Consider the following 23,732-nt stretch of genomic DNA (forward strand, 5'->3'; position numbering starts at 1 on the left):
GCAGCACCTCGGAATTCCGGGATTTTTTCCAGGGATTCTTCCCAGTTTTCAGTAGAAGACTTTTTCCAGGTAGGCGTTGAGGAAGATCCCGGTGGGATCCAGCTTTTCCCGGATGGCGCAGAATTTCGGGAATGCCGGGTACATCTTCTCCAAATCCTTCCGGGTGCAGCTGTGAGCCTGGAGCGGGATCGTTTCCCATGTCAAAATCCCATTTTTTTCCCAAATCTTGGAATGTTCCGGAAGGGATTTTTCTCCCTCACCTCGTGCCTCAGTTTCCCTCTGGAAAAAATCCCTCCCATTTTTCAGGGGTTGGGATAATTTTCCATGTAAAAATCCCCTAAATCTGGGAATGTTCAAGAGGGAATTTCCCCCTTTTGTTATTTTTTAGGGATTCCTTTCCCTCTGCCTCAGTTTCCCTCTGGAAATTCCCTCCTCAAAAAAAAAAAAAAAAAAAAAAAAATCCCTCATGAATATTCCCAGTCTTGGGAAAAATCCGGTGCCTCAGTTTCCCTCTGGAAAAATCCCTTTCATTTCCCACAATTAGAATAATTTTCCATGAAAAAAATTTCCTTTTTTTCCCTAAATCTGGAAATGTTCAGGGGGGAATTTTTTCCCAAATTTTGGAGGGGAGAAGAGGCAGATCCAGAATTCCCCTTCCCTTTCCCCTGCCTCAGTTTCTCCTCTGGAAAAACCCTTCCCATTTTCTGGGATCAAGCTGGGATCATTTTCCCACAATTCCTGGTAAAATTCCCGTTTTTCCGAGGGAAACTGAGGCACGGGAAAGGGAAGGGGATCCCTGGATCCGCCTCTGTCCTGGCTCAAAAAATTCAAAATTTGGGAAAAAATTCCCTCCTGGACATTCCCAGATTGATTAAAAATGGGAATTTTAATGGGAAAATGAGAGTGATTTTTCCAGAGGGAAACTGAGGCACGGGAAAATTGAGGGAATTCCTGGATATGCCTCTTTTCCAGTTTAAAAAAATTGGAAAAAAATTCTCACCTGAGCATTCCCAGATCTGGGAAAATCTCGTGCCTCAGTTTCCCTTCAGAAAAATCCCTCCCATTTTCCAGGACTGGGATAATTTTCCCATTGAAATTCCCATTTCCCCCAGGTCTGGGAATGTTCAGGAGGGAATTTCCCCTCTTTTTTGTTTTTTTTTTAGGGATCCCCTTCCCTTTTTTGTGCCTCAGTTTCCCTGTGGAAAAATCTCTCCCATTTCCCAGGATTGGGATAAACTTCACGTAATTCCCTGTAAAATTCCCGTTTTTCCACAGGGAAACTGAGGCACGGCAAAGGGAAAAGGATCCCTAAAAAAAAAAAAAAACCCAAAAAAACCAAAAAATAGGAAAAATTCCCTCCTGAACATTCCTATATCTGGGAAAAAAAAAAAAAAAAAAAAAAAAAAAAAAAAAAAAAAAAAAAAAAAAAAAAAAAAAAAAAAAAAAAAAAAAAATCCCGTGCCTCAGTTTCCCTTCAGAAAAATCCCTCTCATTTTCCGGGACTGGGATAATTTTCCCATTAAAATCCCATTTTTCCCAGGTCTGGGAATGTTCAGGAGGGATTTTTTTCCCAAATTTTGGATCTGGATGTGGGATGGCAACATTCCCTGATCCCGGCATGTCTGCAAACCCTTTCCCAGGTGAAATTCCTGATTTTCCAGGGGAAATTCCCAGTTTTCCAGGAGAAATTCCCAGTTTTCCAAGAGAATTTCCTGCTTTTCCACGAGAAATTTATGGTTTCCAGAGGAAAATTCCTGGAGTTCCAGGAGAAATCCCAAGTTTCTCAAAGGAAATTTCACATTTTTCCTGGAAAAATTCTCATTTTTGGAAAAAAAAATCCTGGTTTTCCAGGAGAAATTCCCTGTTTCCAGGGAAAATTTCCCGTTTTCCCAGAGGAAATTCCCATTTTCCCAGAGGAAAATTTCCATTTTCCCAGAGGAAATTCCCAGAAGGAATTCCTGTTTTCCCATAGGAAATTCCTGTTTTCCCGAGGAAAATTCCCATTTTCCCAAGGAAATTCCCATTTTCCCGTAGAAAATTCGCATTTTCCCAGAGGAAATTCCCATTTTCCCATAAGAAATTCCCATTTTCCTGGAGGAAATTTTCCATTTTCCCAAGGAAATTCCCATTTTCCCGTAGGAAATTCCCATTTTCCCAGAGGAAATTTCCTGTTTTCCTATAAGAAATTCCCATTTTCTTGGAGGAAATTCCCATTTTTCCATAGGAAATTCCCCATCTTCCAGGAGGAAATTTCCCATTTTCCCAAAGAAAATTCCATTTTCCTGGAGGAAATTTCCCATTTTCCCAGAGGAAATTTCCTGTTTTCCTATAAGAAATTCCCATTTTCCTAGAGGAAATTCCCATTTTTCCATAGGAAATTCCCCATCTTCCAGGAGAAAATTTCCCATTTTCCCATAAGAAATTCCTATTTTCCTGAAGGAAATTTCCCATTTTCCCAGAGGAAATTCCCATTTTCCCAAAGAAAATTCCCATTTTCCCATAAGAAATTTCCCATTTTCCCATAAGAAATTTCCCATTTTCCCAAGGAAATTCCCATTTTCCAGAGGAAATGTGCATTTTCCCAGAGGAAATTTCCTATTTTCCCATAAGAAATTCCCATTTTCCTGGAGGAAATTCCCATTTTCCCATAGGAAATTTCCCATTTTCCCAAGGAAATTCCCGTTTTCCCAAGGAAATTCCCGTTTCCCGTACCTTGGCCCAGTGGGGTCTCCCGCCGTGTTTCTTCATGATCTCCTCGTAGGCGACCCAGTAATGGAGCCTGGGAACGTCCTTCCCGTAGGGCCTGGAACGGGATCGGGAATCAGCCGGGAAGGGAGAGCCAGGGATCCACCCCCGGGAATTCCCGATGGGTTTGGGATCCTGGGATGGGGATCTGCTGGGATCCATGTGAATATTCCAGGTGGGAATGGTGTCTCCTATTCCCATGGATTTGGGATCCCGGAATTGGGATCTGGAGGGATCCATGTGAATATTCCAGGTGGGAATGGGAAATCCTCTTCCCATGGATTTGGGATCCCAGGATTGGGATCTGGTGGGATTCCACATGAATATTCCATGTGGGAATGGCAAATCCTCTTCACATGGGTTTGGGATCCTGGGATGGGGATCTGCTGGGATCCATGTGAATATTCCAGGTGGGAATGGGAAATCCTCTTCCCATGGATTTGGGATCCTGGGATGGGGATCTGCTGGGATCCATGTGAATATTCCAGGTGGGAATGGTGTCTCCTATTCCCATGGATTTGGGATCCTGGAATTGGGATCTGGAGGGATCCCACGTGAATATTCCAGGTGGGAATGGTGCCCCCAAATCCAGATCCCTCTTCCCATGGATTTGGGATTCTGGCTTTGGGATCTGGAGGGTTCCATGCTTCCAGGTGGGAATATTTTTTTCCATCCAGATCCCCCTGATTCCCATGGATTTGAGATCCTGGGATTGGGATCTGGTGGGATCCCACGTGAATATTCCAGGTGGGAATGGTGACCCCAAATCCAGATCCCTTTTCTCATGGATTTGGGATTCCAGGATTCAGAACTGGAGGGATCACATGCAAATATTCCTGGTGGGAATGGTGTCCCCAGTTTTCCATGGATTTATTCCTCATCCAGGGAATTCCAGGCTGGAGGAGAGCTCAGAAAAGGGATGGATTTGGGATCCCAGGATTGGGATCTGGAAGGATCTCATCCTCAGATTCCCAGTGGGAATGGTGTCTCCTCTTCCCATGGATTTGGGATCCTGGGATTTGGATCTGGAAGGATCCCATGAAAATATTCCCTGTGGTAATGTTGTCCCAAATCCAGATCCCTTTTCCTATGGATTTGGGATCTCTGGATCGGGATCCAGAGGGATCCCATGCAAATATTCCCGGTGGGAATGGTGTCCCCAATCCAGATCCCTTTTCCCATGGAACCCTAGGATCCTTTTTCCTCACCCAGGGAATCCTGGGATTCAGAAGATCCCAGAAAAAGCCGGGACAAGTTTTGGCCATGGAATTTCCACCCCACAAAATTCCCAACCCTGCGTTCTCCAGCAAAAATCCCAACAATCCCTCCTACATCTTCCAACGGGACAACATCCCAAAAAACCTGGGATGGGCTCAGGTGTCCGGGTGGGATATTCCCGTCGGGAAAATTTCGGGATGGGGAGGGATCCGAACCTGTACATGATGATGTTGATGTAGCAGCTGTCCCGCTGGAAGCAGGGGCTCAGCAGGATCTCATCCCGCCGGGAAAAGCGGATTTCCACCGGGAAGTGCGCCGCGATCCCGGGATTCCGCTCCAGCGCCGCCTTCAGCTCCAGCAGCGCTTCCTTGGTTTTCTCACTGTAGCCAGGAAAATTCCCAGTGAATGGAAAAAGGAGGGTGGGAGACACTCATCCCATGGGATTCCCAGCCCCATGGAATGTTCTGGAATGTTCCAGCATGTTCCTCCCATGGGATCACATGGATACGGGGATCCAACATGGGATGGATTTGGGATCCTGGGATTGGGATCTGGAAGGATCCATGATTCCAGCTGGGAATGGTGTCCCAAATCCAGATCACTTTTCCCCATGGATTTGGGATCCTAAAGTTGGGATCTGGAGGGATCCCATGCAAATATTCCCAGTGGGAATGGCAAATCTTCTTTCCATGGATCTGCTTCTCATCCAGGAATTCTGGGATTGAGGAAATCCCAGAAAATGGATGGGACAAGGTTTGGTCATGGAATTCCATCCTGCAGAACTCCCGGGCCCAGGTTGTCCAGGGAATGTTCCAGAATGTTCCCATGGGATGGATTTGGGATCCTGGGATTGGGATCTGGAGGGATCCCATGCAAATATTCCCAGTGGGAATGGCAAATCCTCTTTCCGTGGATTTGCTTCTCATCCAGGAATTCTGGGATTGAGGAGATCCCAGGAAAGGGCTGGGAAAAGGAATTAATTTGGGATCCTGGGATATGGAGGGATCCATGTTTCCAGTTGGGAATAGAAATCCTCTTCCCATGGATTTGGGATCCCAGGATTTGGATCTTGAGGGGTCCCTGTGCTCAGATTCCAGGTGGGAATTCCTGGTGTCCCCTCCTTCCACGGATTTGTTCCTCATCCAGGGAATCCTGGGCAGGAAGATTCCAGGAAGGGCCTGGGATCAGGAATTTCCATGGGAATGAAGTGGGATCTCAGAATTCCATAGGAATGAACTGGGATTTGGGAACTACATGGAAATAGCCCAGTCCTGGACTGGAATTCAGGAATTTCCTTGGGAATGGCCCAACCCTGCACTGGGATCTGGGATTTTCCTTGGGAGTAGAATGGGATGTGGGAATTCCTTGGAAATGGCCCAATCCTGGACTGGGATCTGGGAATTTCCTTGGGAATGGAATGGGATTTGGGAATTTTCATGGGAATGGACTGGAATTGGGTAAATTCCTTGGAATGGGCCGGGATTTTGGGAATTACATGGGAATAGCCCTATCCTGGACTGGAATCCAGGAATTTCCATGGGAATGGACTTGGATTCAGGAATTTCCATGGGAATGGGCTGGGATTTGGGAATTCCATGGGAATGGCCCAGTCCTGGACTGGAATCTGGGAATTCCATGGGAATGGCCCAATCCTGGACTGGAATCCAGGAATTTCCATGGCAATGGACCGAGATTTGGGAATTACATGGGAATGGTCCAGTCCTGGACTGGAATCCAGGAATTTCCATGGGAATGGGCCGGGATTTTGGGAATTCCATGGGAATGGCCCAGTCCTGGACTGGAATCCGGGAATTTCCAAGGGAATGGGCTGGAATCCAGGAATTTCCATGGGAATGGACTCGGATTGGGGAATTTGCATGGGAATGGGCCGGGATTTTGGGAATTACATGGGAATGGCCCAGTCCTGGACGTGCTGGCGGAAGCGACACTCGTAGGAGAAGATCCGGTGGCTCTGGGCGACGTTTTCCACGCGGGAATTGAAGAGGAGCCGGAAGAAGAGGCGGTTGATCCAAACCACCAGGCCGGGAATGAAGGAGCTGCCGGGAAAAAAAAACGGGAATTGGGGCTGGAATTGCTCCCCAGGGATCTGCTAAAGGAAAGGATCATGGAATGCTGGGATGGTTGGGGTGGGATTCATGGAGATGGAATTCCGTCCTGCTCCTGTTCCAACCCCGCTGTCCCGGGGTGAGCCAATGTTTTCTTGGATGTTCCTAGGGATTCTCTGGGAATTCCAGCCCAGCTGGGAGTTCCTTCCCAAATTCCTCCCAAATTTGACAGGATTTTTAAGATTTTGAAGGGTTTTGAGGGAATTTCTTGGGATTTTTTGGGGGGATTTGATGTTTTCTCCAAGATTTGGGGATTTTTGGGAGGGGATTTGGGGTTTTTTTAGGGTACCCTGGGATAACCCAGGAATTCCTTCCCAAATCCCATTTTGCCCTTTCCCAGGGAATTCCCTCCATTCCCAGCTCTCCCAGCCTGGCATTGGATCCATCCCCATCCCCACTCCTCTCCAGGAAGGAATTTTGGGCTCCAGGGGCTTCACTGGGAATTTGGGACTCCAGGAAGGGTCTCCCTTCCCTTTTCCATCCCCAAATTCCATAAAGACCCGTCGGGATGGATCCTGAGTGCCCTGGATCCCGGAATGGTTTGGGATACGATCCATGGACCTTCAATCCCATCCCTTCCAATCTAGCAATCCCAAGTTTTTCCAGACTTTTCTTGGACACTGACAGGGATCCAGGGATTCCCTGGGAATTCCATCCCAGCCTGAAATTCCTTCCCAAAATCCCAACAAATTTCTTGGAAATCTCCCCTTTCCCAGCCTTTTTTTCCTAGGAATTTCCCTGAGATTTGTCTCCAGAGGAAAAGCTGCAATTCCCCAAGGATTCTAGATCCCAGGATTCCTCCCATGTCCCAATCCCGAGGGATTTTGGACCTTGCTCCCCTCAAATCCTTTCTCCAACTTGGAGCTGGGAATGGGATGCTTGGAATTTCCCTGGAAACTCCAGAGTATGCCAGGATCCAGAGGGATTTTTGGGAATTCACCAGAGTGGCTGCTTGGATCCCTTGGCAGAATTCCAAGTGGTCCCAAACTCCCTCTTTTCCCTCCTTCGGATTGGATAATTTTCCAGGATATTCAGGATATTCCCACATCCAAACCCATCCCAGAAAATCTCCTTTGCTCCCAAATTCCCAAATGCTGTCCAGGACAGGCGTGGAATTCCCGGGATTTCAAATCCGTGGGATTCCAGACATGGATCAGGGGCTGGGAGAATTGGATTGGGGCGTTTTCCCAGCCTGAGCAATTCCAGGATTCCTGTGGAATTCCGTGATTTCTGTGGACACCAGAGGGCAGTGCAGCCCCAGCCGCGAATCCCAAACCATTCCCTGGAAAAATTCCCAAAATTCCTCCTTTTCCCAAGAACGGGAAGGCTCCAGGTGACAGCTCTGCATTCCCTGGGAAAATCCCAACAAATCCCAGCAGGGGAAAAAAACTGGGATGAGGCCAGACCTGGGAAATCCATCCCAATCCCTTTTCCTACCTGATCCAGAGGAGGAATTCCAGGAGATAATATCCAACGGCGTAATCCCAAAACCAGCTGGAGGAGGAGCAGGGAGGCTGCAAATCCAGCAGGAAAAAAACCATGGATTTTAGGGATGAGAGGGATTTAGAGGGTGGGAAAGTGGGAATGGAAAACTGGGATACACCTGGGAGAAGGGTGGGGTTGGAGAAGGGAATCCCAACATTCCCAAATATCTCAGATCTGGAAAAAAACTGGAATTGCCAGGGGGAAATCCTGCTACCCACCCAAATTCCATCCCTGGAATTGCCAGGAAAATACCAAGAGCTCGGAAAATCCTGGAATTCTGAGAGTGGCAGAGCCCATTCCCAAAATTCTGTTTCCTGACTAGATTTCATCTCTGGAATTGCTGGGAAAAGGCCAAAATCTTGGAAAATCCTGGAATTCCCAGAGAGCAAGAAGAGACCATTCCCAAAATTCTGCTTCCTGCCTAAATTCTATCCCTGGAATTACCAGGAAAATTCCAAGAGCTTGGACAATCCAGGAATTCTGATAGTGGCAGAGCCCATTCCCAAAATTCTGTTTCCTGACTAAATTCCCTCCCTGGAATTGCCAGGAAAATGCCAAAATCTTGGAAAATCCCGGAATTCTCAGAGTGGCAGAGCCCATTCCCAAAATTCTTCTTCCCACCCAAATTCCCAAATTCCATCCCCAGAATTTCTGGGAAAATGCCAAAAGCTTGAACAATCCCAGAATCCCAGAATTCCCAGAGTGTCAAGAGCAGTTGGAGCCCATTCCCAAAATTCTGCTTCCCATCCAAAATTCATCCCTGGAATAGCCAGGAAAATCCCAAGAGCTTGGAAAATCCTGGAATTCTGAGAGTGGCAGAGCCCATTCCCAAAATTCTGTTTCCTGACTAGATTCCATCCCTGCAATTTCTGGGAAAATGCCAAAATCTTGGAAAATCCTGGAATTCCCAGAGCGCAGATTGCAGGCAGAGCCCATTCCCAAAATTCTACTTCCAGCCCAAATTTCCAAATTCTATCTCTGGAATTGCCAGGAAAATTCCAAGAAGATGAAAAATCCCAGAATTCCCAGAGGGAGCAGGGCTGTTGGAGCCCATTTCCAAAATTCTGATTCCCACCCAAAATCCTTCCCTGGAATTGCCAGGAAAATCCCAAGAGCTTGAAAATCCTGGAATTCTGAGAGTGGCACAGCCCATTCCCAAAATTCTGTTTCCTGCATAAATTCCATCCCTGGAATTTCCAAGAAAATTCCAAGAGCTTGGAAAATCCTGGAATTCCTGCCTTGGAAGTGGGATCCTGGTAGATGATCCGGACGTTCTCGGAGTGCGGGAACCACAGGAATCGGAAATATTGGGAATTTCTCAGGTGCTCCTCCAGCTCATCCAGGACCTGGAAAAATGGGAAAAGGTTGGGATCCAGTGGGAATTATTCCTGGGAAATTATTCTCCAGGAAATATTCCCAGGAATTATCCCAATAAATTTTTCTCAGGAAAATATTCCGAGGAAATATTGCCAGGAGTTATTCCAGGAAAATATTCCCAGGAATTATTCCCATGGAATATTCTTAGGAAATCTTCCCAGTAAATATTCCCAGAATATATTCCCAGGAAATTAGTGTGAACAAATATTTCCAGGAAATTTTTCCCAGGAGATGATTCCCAGGAAAATATTCCCAGGAAATTATTCCAAGGAAATTTTCCCCGGAAATTATTCCCAGGAAATATTCCCTGGGAATTTTTCCTAAGAAATATTCCCAGTAATTACTCCCAGAAAATATTCCCAGGAAATTATACCCATGGAATATTCCCAGGAAATCTTCCCAGCAAGTATTTCCAGGAATTATTCCCAGGAAAAATTCCAAGGACACCACCATGGACTCCTCTCTGGGAAGGAATTTTGGGATCCCTTCCCAAATCCCACCCAAATTTAACGTTTTAAAATTTCTTATTTAATTTTTTAAATTTAAATTTTTAATCGTTTTTTTTTTTTTAGTTTTTTTGGAGGATTTTTTATTTTAATTTTTTTTAAAGTTTATATATTTTTTTAGGGATTTTTGAGACGGGATCTGGAGTTTTTTGGGATTTGCAGCTTTTTTTTCTGGGATTTTGTGTTTTTTGGGGTGATTTGGGTTTTTTTTTTTTTTTTTTTTGATCAGTGGGATACCCTAGGATAATCCATGAATTCCTTCCCAAATCCCATTTTCCCCTTTCCCATGGAATTCCCTCCATTCCCGGCTCTCCCAGCCTGGCATTGGATCCATCCCCATCCAAACTCTTCTCTGGAAGGGAATTTTGGGAATTCGGGACTCCAGGAAGGGTCTCCCTTCCCTTTTCCATCCCCAAATTCCATAAAAACCCCTCGGGATGGATCCTGAGTGTCCTGGATCCCAAAATCCTGGAATGTTTTGGATGAGATCCATGGATTTTAAATCCCATCCCATTCCATCCCTGATCCCAGGCTGCTCCAAATCCACCCTTGGACATTCCAGGGATCCGGAAACAGCCAGAAATTCCTGTAAAAAGGAATTTTCCCCAGTTTTATTCTAGAGAAGGACAGGAAAAGGACACAACATTCCCAATTATCTCCAGCCACGAGGCAGGATCAGGGAATTGACCTTTGCCAGGAGCAGCCTTTGATTCCCGGGATTCAATCAGCCTTTGAGGGATAATTCCGGCTCAGGGGAAGGGCGGGAGCGGCTCCGGGTGTCCTTGGGATGGATTTTTGGAATTGGGATTCCAACAGAATCCTGGAATGGTTGGGGATGGGATTAATGGATCTTCAATCCCATCCCGTTCCAGGGTGTGCCTGGGGTTGGATCCCATCCCAAACCATTCCGGGATTCTGGGATCCAGGACAATCAGGGTCACGGAATTCCGTGGAATGGGATTTCAGGGATTTTCACACCCACATCATCTCGGGATTCCATGAATTTCCCAGGAGCTCAAGAAAATCTGGGATGGTGGAATTCCACAGAATGGGATTTCAGCAATTTTCCCTCCCAAATCATCCCGGGATTCCATGAATTTCCCCGTTCTGGATCTCTCCCAGAATTCCCACCCCAATTGAAAAATTTCCTCCGTTCCCATGGGAAAATCCCAAAAAATCCAGCGATTCCTGTTCTCGGCTTTGCCCCTTTTTTCCATGCATCCATCCAATGGAAAAATTCCCTGGAATTCCAGCTGGGCCATGCAGACCATGCAGGGAATTCAGGGAAGGGATGGAATTCTTGGAATGTTCAGAGCAGGATCAGGAGTTGGATGATCCCGGTGGATCCGGCTCTGGATATTCCAAAATCCGTGAGATGGCAGCTGGGATCCCAACTGCTCATCCTGGAATTTTGGGATGGAATTCCCAGCTGGGAGGGGCTGGGAAAGAATTCCCAGAGGATTCCTGGATCCCTGGGAGTGTCCAAGGAAATCATGGATCAGTCTGGGATCGGGATTGGATTGAAGGTCCATGGATCCCATTCCAAACCATTCTGGGATTCTGGGATCCAGGACACTCAGGATCCATCCCAAGGGGTTTTTATGGAATTTGGGGATGGAAAAGGGGAGGGAGACCCTTCCTGGAGTCCTGAATTCCCAGGGAATTCCCCAAACTCCTTCCCAGAGAGGAGTGGGATGGGGCTGGATGCAATCCCAGGGAGAGCCGGGAATGGAGGGAATTCCCTGGGGAAAGCAGGAAAATGGGAATTGGGAAGGATTTCCTGGAGAATCCCAGGGTATCTTGCTGATCCCCCAAAACCCCAAATCCTCTCCAAAAACCCACAAAATCCCAGGAAAAAAAAAGTTCCAATACCCAAAAAAACTCCACCCCCCACCCCCCCTTGCAAAAGTCCCGAAATCCTGGAGAAAATGCAAAATCCCCCAAAAAATTCCTAAAAAGAGTCACCAAAAAAAAAAAAAATAAAAATCACCAAAAAATTCCATCAAAATAGGAAAAAAAATTTGGGATGAATTTGGGAAAGAATTCCTGGCTGGGCTGGAATTCCCAGAGAATCCCTGGGAGCGTCAAGGATGGATTTGGATCACCCTGGGGTCATGGGAAGCTCCTGGATCCTGAAATTCCTTCCTGGATGGATCCAACCCCAGGCTGGGAGAGGCGGGAATGTGCAGCTGGATCAGGGCAGGATCCAGGGAATCCTCGGAGCCTTTGGCAGAGGGAAAGGAGAGCTGGGATTGGGGAAAGGGCTGGAGGGGCAGGAGCCAGGGAATGGCTCCACTGGGAAATAGGGAATTGGGCTGGGATCTAGGGAAGGGATTCCCAGAGAATCCCTGGGACCATCCACGGAAATTGGGATCACCCTGGCACGGCGGGGTTGTTCCGGGATGAGATTCCCTCTCCTCAAATCCCACCCTGAACCATTCCAGGATTCTCCGTGTCCTCTCCCGACCTTTCTCCCGAGTTTTTAATTTTTTTTTTTTTTTTTTTTTTTTTTTAATGAGGCGGTTGCATAATCCCAGATCCAAGGGCTCTGCATCCCTCATTCCCGGATATCTGAGGCTGCAGATATCCCAGCCCATTATTCCCTTCCGCTCCGATGAAAAGCCGGGATCGGGGAGGTGATAACGAGGGTATTTCTGGAATTGCCGCCTTCCCTCTGCTGCCCGGGGTCGGGAATGAGGGGGAGGGGATGGGATGGGAGAGGGGCTCGGTGGAGATCCAGGGAAGGAGATTTTCCAGGGAAAAATAGAGTGGGGTGGGAGGAGGGGAGGGGGTGGGGGAATGGGGGGAAGGAGGGAGGGAATTTTGGGAAAGGATTTAGGGAATGTGGGAAAAGAGGGAGGGAAAGGGTTGGAAAATGCTGGGAAGAGGGAAAAGGATTCAGGGAATTTTGAGAAAGGATGCAGAAAAAAGTTTGGAAAATGCAGGGAAGGATTCAGGGAATGTGGGAAAGGATGGAGGGAATTTTGGGAAAGGATGCAGGGAATTTTGAGAAAGGACCCAAGGGATTTTGGGAAAGATGCAGGGGAAAGTTAGGAAAATGCAGGGAAGGATTTAGGGAATGTGGGAAAGGATTTAGGGAATGTAGGAAAGGATTTAGGGAATTTTGGGAAAGGATTCAAGGAATTTTGGGAAAGATGCAGAAAAAAGTTTGGAAAATGAAGGGAAGGATTTAGGGAATGTGGGGAAGGAAGGATGGAAAATGTTGGAAAATGCAGAAAAGAGGGAAACGGATTTAGGGAATGTGGGAAAGGATTTAGGGAATGTGGGAAAGGATTTAGGGTATGTGAGAAAGGATGGAGGGAATTTTGGGAAACGATGCAGAAAAAAGTTTGGAAAATGCAGGGAAGGATTTAGGGAATGTGTGAAAGTATTTAGGGAATGTGGGGAAGGAAGGATGGAAAATGTTGGAAAATGCAGAAAAGGGAAATGGATTTAGGGAATGTAGGAAAGGATGGAGGGAATTTTGGGAAAGGATGGAGGGAATTTTGGGAAAGGATGGAGGGAATTTTGGGAAAGGATGGAGGAAGGAGGAAATGTAGGAAAGGACATTGGGGATGTGGGAAAGAATCCAGGAAAGGTGGGAGAAAATCCAGGGAATGTGAGAATGGATTTTGGGAATGCAGGAGAGGATGGAGGGAAGGGGCTGGAAAATGCAGGAAAAGAGGGAAAAGATCCAGGGAAAGGTTTGGAAGACACGGGAAAGGTGGGAAAGGATGGAAAAAATTTGGGAAAGGATGGAAAAAATTTGGGAAAGGATGGAAAAAATTTGGGAAAGGATGGAGGGAAGGGGCTGGAAAATGCAGGAAAAGCAGGAAAATGATGAAGGAAAGAGGGGGAAAGAATCCAGGGAATGTGGGAATGGATTTTGGGAAAATGGGAAAGGAGGAGGAGGAAATCCCAAAGGATGGAGGAAAACTGGGAAAAGATGCAGGGAAGGGGCTGGAAAACGCAGGAAAATTGGGAAAGGATTTAAAGAATGTGGGGAAAAAACCAGGAAAAGTGGGAAAGGATGCAGGGAAAATCCTGGAATTCAGGGAATGTGGGAAAGGATGGAGGGAAGGGGTTGGAAAATTCAGGGATGGATTTAGGGAAAATCCCTCGGGAGGGAAAGCACAAAGGGAAGGATCCGGCACATTCCCATCCCACCCTCAAATCCATGGAATTCCCTGAAAAATTCCCAGAAAAATAAATGAATGAATAAATAAATAAATGAATAAATAAATAAATCTGGAGCCGTTTAACTTGGATGGAAAAATCAGGAATGGGAAAAAAAAATATCCTGGAATGAGGGGGATTCCCATGTTCTCTGATTTTTTCCCGTTTTTGTCTCTTTTTTTTTCCGTTTTTTTTCCTCATTTTTCCCTGTTTTTCTCCATTTCCCATTTTCCCCCCATTTTCCCCATTTCACCCCTTTTTTCTTTCCCCCCACTTTTTCCCATTTTTTCCTGTTCTTGTCCTATTTTTCCTGGTTTTTTCCCCATTTTCCTCCTTTTTCACATTTTTCTTGTTTTTCTCCCATTTTCTGCCATATTTTCCCCTTTTCCCTATTTCCTCCAATTTTCCCTTTTTTCCCCCATTTTTTTCACGTTTTTTCCCTTTTCCCATTTTTCCCCATTTTTCCCGTTCTTGCCTGTTTTTTCCTATTTTTTCCCATTCATCCCATTTTTCCTCATTTTCCCCATTTTTCTTGGGTTTTTTCCACTTTCTCCCATTTTCCCTGTTTTTTTCCCCTTCTTTCCCCATTTTCCTGTTTTTCCCCCATTTCCATCCTTTATTTCCATTTTTCCTCATTTTCCCCATTTTCCCTTTTTTTTCCCCATTTTTTCACATTTGTTCCTGTTCTTTCCCATTTTCTCCCATTTTCCTCCTCCACTTTTTCCCATTTTTTCCCATTTTCCATATCTTGGAATGGAGAAATTCCCTTTGGAATTCCCAGGGAAAAGAGGAGCCAAAATTTGGGGAATTCTGGAATTCCACATTCCCGGTTTTCCCAAACAGCTGGATGGATTCAGATGAGAATTTGGGAATTCAAATCCTCCAGCCTTGAATTATTCAATCCCTAAAAAAAAATAAATTCTGGAATGTTCTTGCTCCAAGGATTTTCCGTTTTCCATGAGCTGGAATTTTCATTCCAGAGCTGGAATTTCCTGGATCAAGGAATTCCAGGCCTTGGAAAAAGGTGGGAATGAGGGACTTGGGAGCCCTTTGGACCATCCCAGAATTCCCAAGATTTGGGAATTTTCTCCATGTTCTTGGTGCCCTTTGGATCACCTCAGAATTCCCCAAATCTGGGAAATTTCCCAATGTTTTTGGGTGTGTTTGGATCATGCCAGAATTCCCAAAATTCAAGATTTTTTTTTCCCTGTATTTGAGCCCTTTAGATCATCCCAGAATCCCCAAAATTTGGGTATTTTCTCCATTTTTTTTTGTCAATCCTTTGGGATCATCCTGGAATTCTCAAAATTCAGGAGTTTTCTCCATGTTCTTGGAGCTCTTTGGATCACCCCAGAATTCCCAAAATTCCGGCTATTTTCCCTGTTTTTCGAGCACTTTGTATCATCCTGGAATTCTCAAAATTCTGGAATTTTCTCCCTGTGTTTGACCCTCTTGGATCATCCTGGAACTCCCAAAATTTGGGAATTTCCTCATGTTTTTGCAGCCCTTTAGATCATCCCAGAATTCCCAAAAATCTGTGAATTGTCTCCATTTTTTTTTTTTTTTTTTTTTGGCAACCCTTTGGATCATCCTGGAATTCCCAAAATTCAGAAATTTCCTCCCTGTTTTTGAGCCCTTTGGGATCATCCCAGATTCCCAAAATCTGGGAATTTTTTCCGTGTTCTTGGAGCTCTTTGGATCACCCCAGAATTCCCAAAATTCCAGATATTTTTCCTGTTTTTCGAGCCCTTTGGATCACCTCAGAATTCCCAAAATTTGGGAATTTCCTCCCTGCTTTTCAGCCCTTGGGATCATCCTGGAATTCTCAAAATTCAGGAATTTTCTCCCTGTGTTTGAGCCTTTTGGATCATCCTGTAATTTCCAAAATTCAGGATTTTTCTCCGTGTTCTTGGAGTTCTTTGGATCATCCCAGAATTCCCAAAATTTGTGAATTTTCTCCATTTTTTTGGCAACCCTTTGGATCATCCTGAAATTCTCAAAATTCCAAATTTTCTTCCCTGTTTTTCCAGCCCTTTGAATCATCCCAGAATTCCCAAAATTCGGGAATTTTCTCCCTGTGTTTGAGCCCTTTGGATCATCCTGGCATTCCCAAAATTCAGGAAAAAAAAGTCCCAACATTTGGGAATTCTCTCCATGTTCTTGGAGCTCTTTGGATCACCCCAGAATTCCCAAAATTCCAGATATTTCCCCTGTTTTTCAAGCCCTTTGGATCACCCCAGAATTCCCCAAATTTGAGAATTTTCTCCCTGTGTTTGAGCCCTTTGGATCATTCTGGAATTCTCAAAATTCCACATTTTCTTCCCTGTTTTTCTAGCCCTTTGGACCATCCTGGAATTCCCATAATTCAGAAATTTCCTCCCCGCTTTTCAGCCCTTGGGATCATCCCGAAATTCCCAAAATTCCGGAATTTTCCATACCTGGGAGAGGGTGGAGGGGAAGGCGACCTCGCGCAGCCGGAATTCCGGGACGCACTGGAAGGTGACGGACACGACGATTCCCAAACATCCCAGGTGGAGTCGGGCAGCCTGGAAAACCTCGGGATTGACGGATTCCGAACATTCCAGGATTTCCCCCGAGGCCAGGAGCAGGGAAACAGCCACGACCTGGAAAAAGGGAAAGAATCCCAGGGATTTTGGGAATGGGGAATTCCCGAGCGGGATTTCGTGATTTAATTTTCATTGGACAAACCCAAGGATTTTCTGGGAATTCCAGCCCAGCTGGGAATTCCTTTGGGAATTTTTGGGATTTGGAGTGAGTTTTTGGGATTGTTTTGGAATTTTTTTGGCATCTTCAGGATTTATTTTTTTTTTTTCAGGAATGTTGAGTTTTTTTTGGGATTTGGAGCTTTTTGGTTTTTTTTCTTGGAGGGGATTTGAGGGTTTTTTTGGGATCATTGGGATACCCCAGGAATTCCTTCCCAAATCCCATTTCCCACTTTCCCAGGCAATTTCCCAGTCTGGCATTGGATCTATCCTCCATCCCAATTCCTCTCTAGGAAGGAATTTTGGGAATTCTCTGGGAATTTGGGATTCCAGGAAGGGTCTCCCTTTCCTTTTCCATCCCTGAATTCCAGAAAAATCCCTCAGGATGGGTCCTGAGTGTCCTGGATCCCAGAATCCTGGAATTCCATGGATGGGATCCATGGACCTTCAATCCCATCCCCAATCCCAGGCTGATCCAGGATTTCCTGGGACACTCCCAGGGATCCAGGAATCCTCTGGGAATTCTTTCCCAGCTCCTCCCAGCCGGGAATTCCTTCCCAAAATTCCAGGATGAGCAGTTGGGATCCCAGCTGCCATCTCACGGATTTTGGAATATCCGGAGCCGGATCCACCGGGATCATCCAACTCCTGGCTCTGCTCTGAACATTCCAAGAATTCCATCCCTTCCCTGAATTCCCTGCATGGTCTGCATGGCCCAGCTGGAATTCCAGGGAATTTTTCCATTGGATGGATGGAAAAAAGGTGGAAAGCAGAGAACAGGAATTGCTGGAATTTTTGGGGATTTTCCTGCGGGAACGGAGGAAATTTTTCGGTTGGGATGGGAATTCCCTGCAGGAATTCTGGGAGGGATATGGAACGGGGAAATTCATGGAATCCCAGAACAATTTGGGTGGGAAAATCCCTGAAATCCCATCCCACGGAATTCCATGATCCCAGATTTCCCCAAGCTCGTGGAATATTTTTGGGGATGGAGCTGCCACATCCCAGATTCCCTTTGTGGATCTTGGAGCGGGATTGGCGGATTCCCCAGACCCGGAGGCGTGTCTGGAATTCCCGGAATTCCCGGAATTCCCAGGATCCCACCTGGGTGGGCAGAATTCCGTGGCTGATCCCGGTGTTGTGGGTCCCGGTGCCGATGACTCCGGCCGCTGTCACCTCGGACACGGCTCCTAAACTGGGAACGGGAAAAATCTCAGGATGAGAATTCCCAGGGGAAAAACTCGGGATGAGAATTCCGACGGATCCCATCCCTCTTTTCCAACCCTTTTTTTGGGATGAAGACGCCTTTCCCAGGTGGATTCCAAAGGATTTGGGATTGATCCAGAGAAATCCCGGTGGAGAAGGGCTGGGGAGGATCCACAGGGAAAATATCCATGGAAAAATCCATCCCAAGGAATTCCAGGGGTGGAAAATGGGAGTGGAAAACCTGGGTGGATTCCGTGGATTCCTGAAATTGGGTTGGGAAAAAGCTTTGGAACAAATGGAATCCCTGGGTTGATTCTACAGAATTCCGGCATCATGGAATGATTTCTGGGTCAGAAAAAAGCTCTGGAAAAATTGGAATTCCCAGAATTCAGGATTCCGGGAATTGTTTGGTTTGAAAAATCTACTGGAGATGCCAGAATCCAACCATTCCCCAGATCCATGGGAATTTCAATCTCTCCTGGAATGGCTGGAAACCTTTTCCATGAGGGAATATCCCCAAAATACAATGGAAATTCCCCATTCGTATTCCCATTCTTATTCTCATTCCCAGTTCCCATCCCCACTCCCATTCTTCCCATTCTTCCCAATCCCAGTTCCTATTCCCATCCGCATTCCCATTATTCCCATTATCCCCATTATTCCCATTATTCCAATTTTCCCCATTCTTCCCATTTCCATTCCCAGTTCCCACTCCCATTTTTCCCGTTTTTCCCATTCTTCCCATTCCCCATTCCCATTCCCATCATTCCTGTCATTCCCATCATTCCCGATCCCGCTCACTTGGCCAGGGCCATCCCGTGTTTCTCCAGCTCCAGGTTCAGCTCCGAGAGCAGAATTCCCGCTTCCACCTTCACCTGCAGCTTCTCCTTGTCCACCTGGAAAACCGGGATCCGGTGCCATTCCCGACCAAAAACTCTTCCCAAATCCAGGGACAATTCCCATCCCAAACCACATCCCAACCCTCGATCCGGCCCCATTCCCAAATTCTGGAATCTTCCCCAGCTCCTAGGGAGGAATTTCCCGCCTTTTCCCATGAGGATTTTCCCAGGGAAGCTGCATTTCCTTCCTTAATTCCCGGTGATTTTCCGGGATGGTGCCGTTGCCAGGATTTTTTCTGGGAATATCCCGGGAATATCCCGGCTCTCACCTGCAGGATCCGGTTGATTTTTCCCATGTGGATCATGAAATCCTCGGAGCAGGCGATGTCCGAGGGGGAGTGACCCCCCCCCACCACCTTCACCCGCTTCCCCCGCTGCCGGGCCAGCTCCAGGATCTGCGGGAAAACACCGGGAATGTCCCGGGAAACCCGCCCAAAAAAACTGGGAATGTCCCGGGAAACCCGCCCAAAAAAATTGGGAATGTCCCAGGAAACCCACCTAAAAAAATTGGGAATGTCCCAGGAAACCCACCTAAAAAAATTGGGAATGTCCCGGGAAACCCAGCCATAAACACCGGGAATGTCCCAAAAAACCACCCAAAAAGACTAAGAATGTTCCTAAAAACCATAAAACATTGGGAATGTCCTGGAAACCACCCCAAAAAATTGGGAATGTCCCGGGAAATCCAGCCATAAACACTGGGAATGTCCCTAAAAACCACCCAAAAACATTGGGAATGTTCTGGAAACCCACCCAAAAACATCGGGAATGTCCCTAAAAACCACCCAAAAACATTGGGAATGTCCCGGGAAACCCACCCAAAAACATCGGGAATGTCCTGGAAACCCACACAAAACCACCGGGAATGTCCCTAAAAAACCACTGGGAACATCCCAGAAAACCCATCCCAAAATCACCAGGAATATCCCTTAAAATCAACTCTAAAACACTGGGAATATCCCTAAAATCCCAAAATCCGGGATCTGGGGAAAAATATCACGAATACCCCGAAAAACCCATCCCAAAATCCAGGATGTATGGAAAACCATGTGAAATATCCAAAAAAACCCCATCCAGGATCTATGGAAAAACACTGGGAATATCCCAAAAAAACAATCCAAAAAAACATGGGGAATATCCCAAAAATCCAAAATCCACAATCCGTGTGGAAAAGCACTGGGAATATCCAAAAAACCCTAAAACACCAGGAATATCCTGAATATCCTAAACCACCCAAAAAACCAACCCCAAAATCCAGGATCTATGGAAAAACACCAGGAATATCCCTGAAAACCGACCCCAAAACAGTGGGAATATCTCAAAAAATGATCCAAAAAAATCAGGAATATCCCTAAAAACCCATCCCAAAAATCCAGGAAATCTATGGAAAACCGCCTGGAATAGATCTGAAAACCAATCCCAAAACACTGGGAATATCCCAGAAAACCCATCCCAAAATCACCAGGAATATCCCTAAAAATCAATCCTAAAACAGTGGGAATATCCCAGAAAACCCATCTCAAAATCACCAGGAATATCCCTAAAAATTAATCCTAAAAGACTGGGAATATCCCTAAAATCCCAAAATCTGGGATCTGTGGAAAAATATCATGAATACCCCGAAAAACCCATCCCAAAATCCAGGATGTATGAAAAACCACTGGGAATATCCCAAAAAACCCTAAAACACCAGGAATATCCTGAATATCCTAAACCACCCAAAAAACCAACCCCAAAATCCGGGATCTATGGAAAAACACCAGGAATATCCCTGAAAACCGACCCCAAAACAGTGGGAATATCCCAAAAAATGATCCAAAAAACCGAGGAATATCCCTAAAAACCCATCCCAAAAATCCAGGAAATCTATGGAAAACCGCCTGGAATAGATCTGAAAACCAATCCCAAAACACTGGGAATATCCCAGAAAACCCATCCCAAAATCACCAGGAATATCCTGAAAATCTGATCTTAACCACCCAAAAAACCAACCCCAAAATCCAGGATCTATGGAAAACCACCTGGAATCTCCCTCCAAACCCATCCCGAGAATTCCCAAAATCCATTTTCTGGGATAATTCCATGAAATCCTCCCTGATTCAGGATTTTCCTTTGGGATCACCCCGGGAATTCCTGCGGGGATCGGGGCCGTCCCAGATTTCCTGGAGCAAAAGGAAGAATTCCCGTTGTTCCCCTGGGGAATCCTGGATAATTCCCAGAGTTTTCCCTCCTGGAATTCCCTGGGTACCTCCCGGATTTCCTCCACGGAGCGGGGCCGGAAGAAAAGCTCCGGAGAGGATCCGTAGGTGCCGGCCCAGTTCTGGAATTTCACTCCTGCTTGTCCCTGCACCTGGAACGAGAGATCCCGAGGGGATGGAGTCGATCCCAACGGGATTGGGATCATCCAGTGGGATCTGGAGGGGGATGGAGTCGATCCCAAAGGGATTGGGATCATCCCGTGGGATCTGGAGGGGGGTGGAGTCGATCCCAACGGGATTGGGATCATCCCGTGGGATCTGGAGGGGGGTGGAGTCGATCCCAAAGGGACTGGGATCATCCCGTGGGATCTGGTCTGGATCTGATCCTGAGGGGATGGAGCTGATCCCAACGGGATTGGGATGATCCCGTGGGATCTGGAGGGGGATGGAGTCGATCCCAAAGGGATTGGGATCATCCCATGGGAATCCTGATGGGATGGAGCTGATCCCACAGGGATTGGGATGATCCCATGGGAATCCATAGGGGATAGAGCTGATCCCAAAGGGATTGGGATCATCCCATGGGATCTGGTCTGGAGCTGATTCCAAAGGGATTGGGATCATCCCATGGGATCTGGTCTGGAGCTGATCCCAACGGGATTGGGATCATCCCATGGGATCTGGAGGAGGATGGAGCCGATCCCAACGGGATTGGGATAATTCCATGGAAATCCTGATGGGATGGGGTTGATACCAATGGGATTGGGATCATCCCATGGAATCTGGAGGGGGATGGAGTCAATCCCAATGGGATCCAGAGGGGTTGGATCCTGTCCCACAGGGATGGGGATCATCCCATGGGAATCTGGATCCCATTCCATGGGAATCTGGAGCAGTTCCGATCCCATTGGGATTGGGATCATTCCATCAGCTTTGGATCCCATTCCATGGGGAACCAGGTGATCCGGAGGGGCTGGAGCTGATCCCAAGGGGATCGGGATGATCCCAAGGGAATCCAGAGGGGCTGGATCCAGTCCCAGAGGGATTGGGATTATCCCATGGGAATCCAGAGGAGGCTCAATCCCACTGGGATTGGGATTGGGACCATCCTGTGGGATCTGGATCCCGTTTTCCTTCTCTTTCTTTCTCCATTCCCACCTCAGCTCCAAGAGATGATTCTCAAATCCTTCCCTTCCCAAAATCCCCAAATCCCTTCCCTTGGGAATCCTTCCCTTCCGGAATTCCCAAATTCCCTTCCCAGATTCCAAAATTCCTTTCCCTTCCCAAATTCCCTCCCCAGATTCCCTTCCCTGTGGAATTCTTTCCTTCCCAAATTCCCAATTCCCAAATTCCTTTTCATTCCCAAACTCCCTTCCCAAATTCCCTTTCCAAATTCCCAAATTCCCTTCCCGAATTTCCAGACTCCCAAATTCCCAAATTCCCTTCCCAAATTCTGTGCACAAATTCTCTTCTCTTCCCAAATTCCCAAATTCACTTCCCCAATTCCCTTCCCATGGAATGATTCCCTTCTCTAATTCTCACATTCCCAAATTTCCAAATTCACTTCCCTTCCCCAATTTCCAAATCTTCAAATTCTGCTCCCAAACTCCCTCACCTTCCTCAGTTTCCCAAATTCCCTTTCCTTGGGAATCCTGCCCTTCCCAAATTCTTTTCCCTTCCCAAATTACTTTCCCTAATTCCCAAACTCCATTCCCAAATTCCTTGCCCAAAATTCCTTTCCCAGGTTCCTTTCCCTTCCTAAATTCCCTTCCCAAATTCCCTTCCCTGATTCCCAAATTCCCTTCCCTTGGGAATCTTTACCTTCCCAAATTTCCTTCTGTAATTCCTTTCCTTCCCAAACTCCCTTCCCAAATTCCTTTCCCTTACCAAAATCCCAAATTCCCTTCCCAGATTCCCAAATTCCCTTCCCAAAACCCCAAATTCCCAAATTCCATTCCCAAATTCCCTTCCCAAATTCTCTTCCCTTGGGAATCTTTCCTTTCCCATGTTCCCAAATTCTCTTCCCAAATTCCTAAATTCTCTTTCTTTCTAAACTCCCTCCCCAAATTCCCTCCTCGAATTCCCAAATTCCCGAATGCCCTTCCCTAAATCCCACCTCATTCCCGGTTGCCCCAAATCCCAGGGATGACCCCTCCCCCCTCCCAAGGAGGTGCCTCCGCCCTGGAATTTCGGGAAGAAATTCCAAAGATCCCAGAAAACAGCCGGGAGCCTTGGGGGAGGGGCGGCCGCTTCCCGAATCCAAGAAAAATCCGGGACCCGAGCCAGAAAAACGGGAAAAAAAAAAAATTCCCAAAACCACCAAAAAATTGGGAATTTAAAAACCTTGGTTTGAGAAAAATAAAATTCCCTCCGAGGCTCATTTATCCCGGGAATTTTCGGGAATTTCGCTGGTTTTTCCAGGGGGAGATTTGGATCCCCAAATTTCCTGACTTAATTCAAAAAAAAGGGAAAAATCCCGGCTGGATTTTCCTCACCATCCTGGAGACGCTGTGGAAATTCCCGGCAGGAATTTGGGGATGGATCCGAGCTCGCTCCCGGTTCAGGAATTCCCGGAGAATGGGAGGAAAAGTGGGAAGAGCTTTTCCCCTGGGAATTGCGCAATTCCAGAGGGAGGAGGGGGCGGCTGGAAAAGCGGGAGGGGGGAAGGGATTGGAGCCGGGAATTCCGAGGATTTGGGGTTGGAATGCCGGGAAAAGGGGGAAAATGAGAAAGAGGGAAAAAAATTCCAAAGATTTTGGGGATTTGGGAATCACACGGGGGGTCATAACCAGGGAATTCCTGAGAAAAGAGGAAAAATCGGGAAAATATTCCAAAGAAAATGAGGATTCAGGCAGGAGAAACTGGGAAAAGGGGAAAAGAGGGAAAAGATTCCAGAGATTTTAGGAATTTGGGAGCACAGGGGGGGTCTCAGGCAGGGAATTAGTGGGAAAACTGGGAAAATAGTGGAAAAACTCCAGAGGTTTTGGGGATTCAGGCAAGAAATTCCTGGGAAAAGGGGAAAATCAGGAAAGGAGGGAAAAGAGGGAAAAGAGGGAGAAGATTCCAAGGATTT

At 46.6% G+C, this 23,732-nt stretch overlaps 1 protein-coding gene across 1 annotated transcript; it reads right to left on the bottom strand.

The window, feature by feature from the left end:
- Positions 1 to 23,388, bottom strand: LOC306811920 (L-gulonolactone oxidase-like). The gene is made up of 12 exons (XM_079326045.1): positions 23,155 to 23,388; positions 20,710 to 20,811; positions 18,731 to 18,856; positions 18,364 to 18,458; positions 17,461 to 17,551; positions 16,072 to 16,257; positions 8,813 to 8,920; positions 7,527 to 7,603; positions 5,871 to 6,020; positions 4,179 to 4,343; positions 2,713 to 2,803; positions 1 to 177 (listed from the first exon to the last, which is right to left on the bottom strand). The coding sequence occupies exons 1-12, from the start codon at positions 23,155 to 23,157 to the stop codon at positions 49 to 51; spliced, it is 1,323 nt and encodes a 440-aa protein (XP_079182171.1). The 5' UTR covers positions 23,158 to 23,388; the 3' UTR covers positions 1 to 48.
- Between the last annotated feature and the right edge of the window lie 344 nt (positions 23,389 to 23,732).

The sequence above is a fragment of the Erithacus rubecula genome (genome assembly GCF_903797595.1).
Source record: "Erithacus rubecula genome assembly, chromosome: 2".
NCBI classification, from domain to species: domain Eukaryota; kingdom Metazoa; phylum Chordata; class Aves; order Passeriformes; family Muscicapidae; genus Erithacus; species Erithacus rubecula.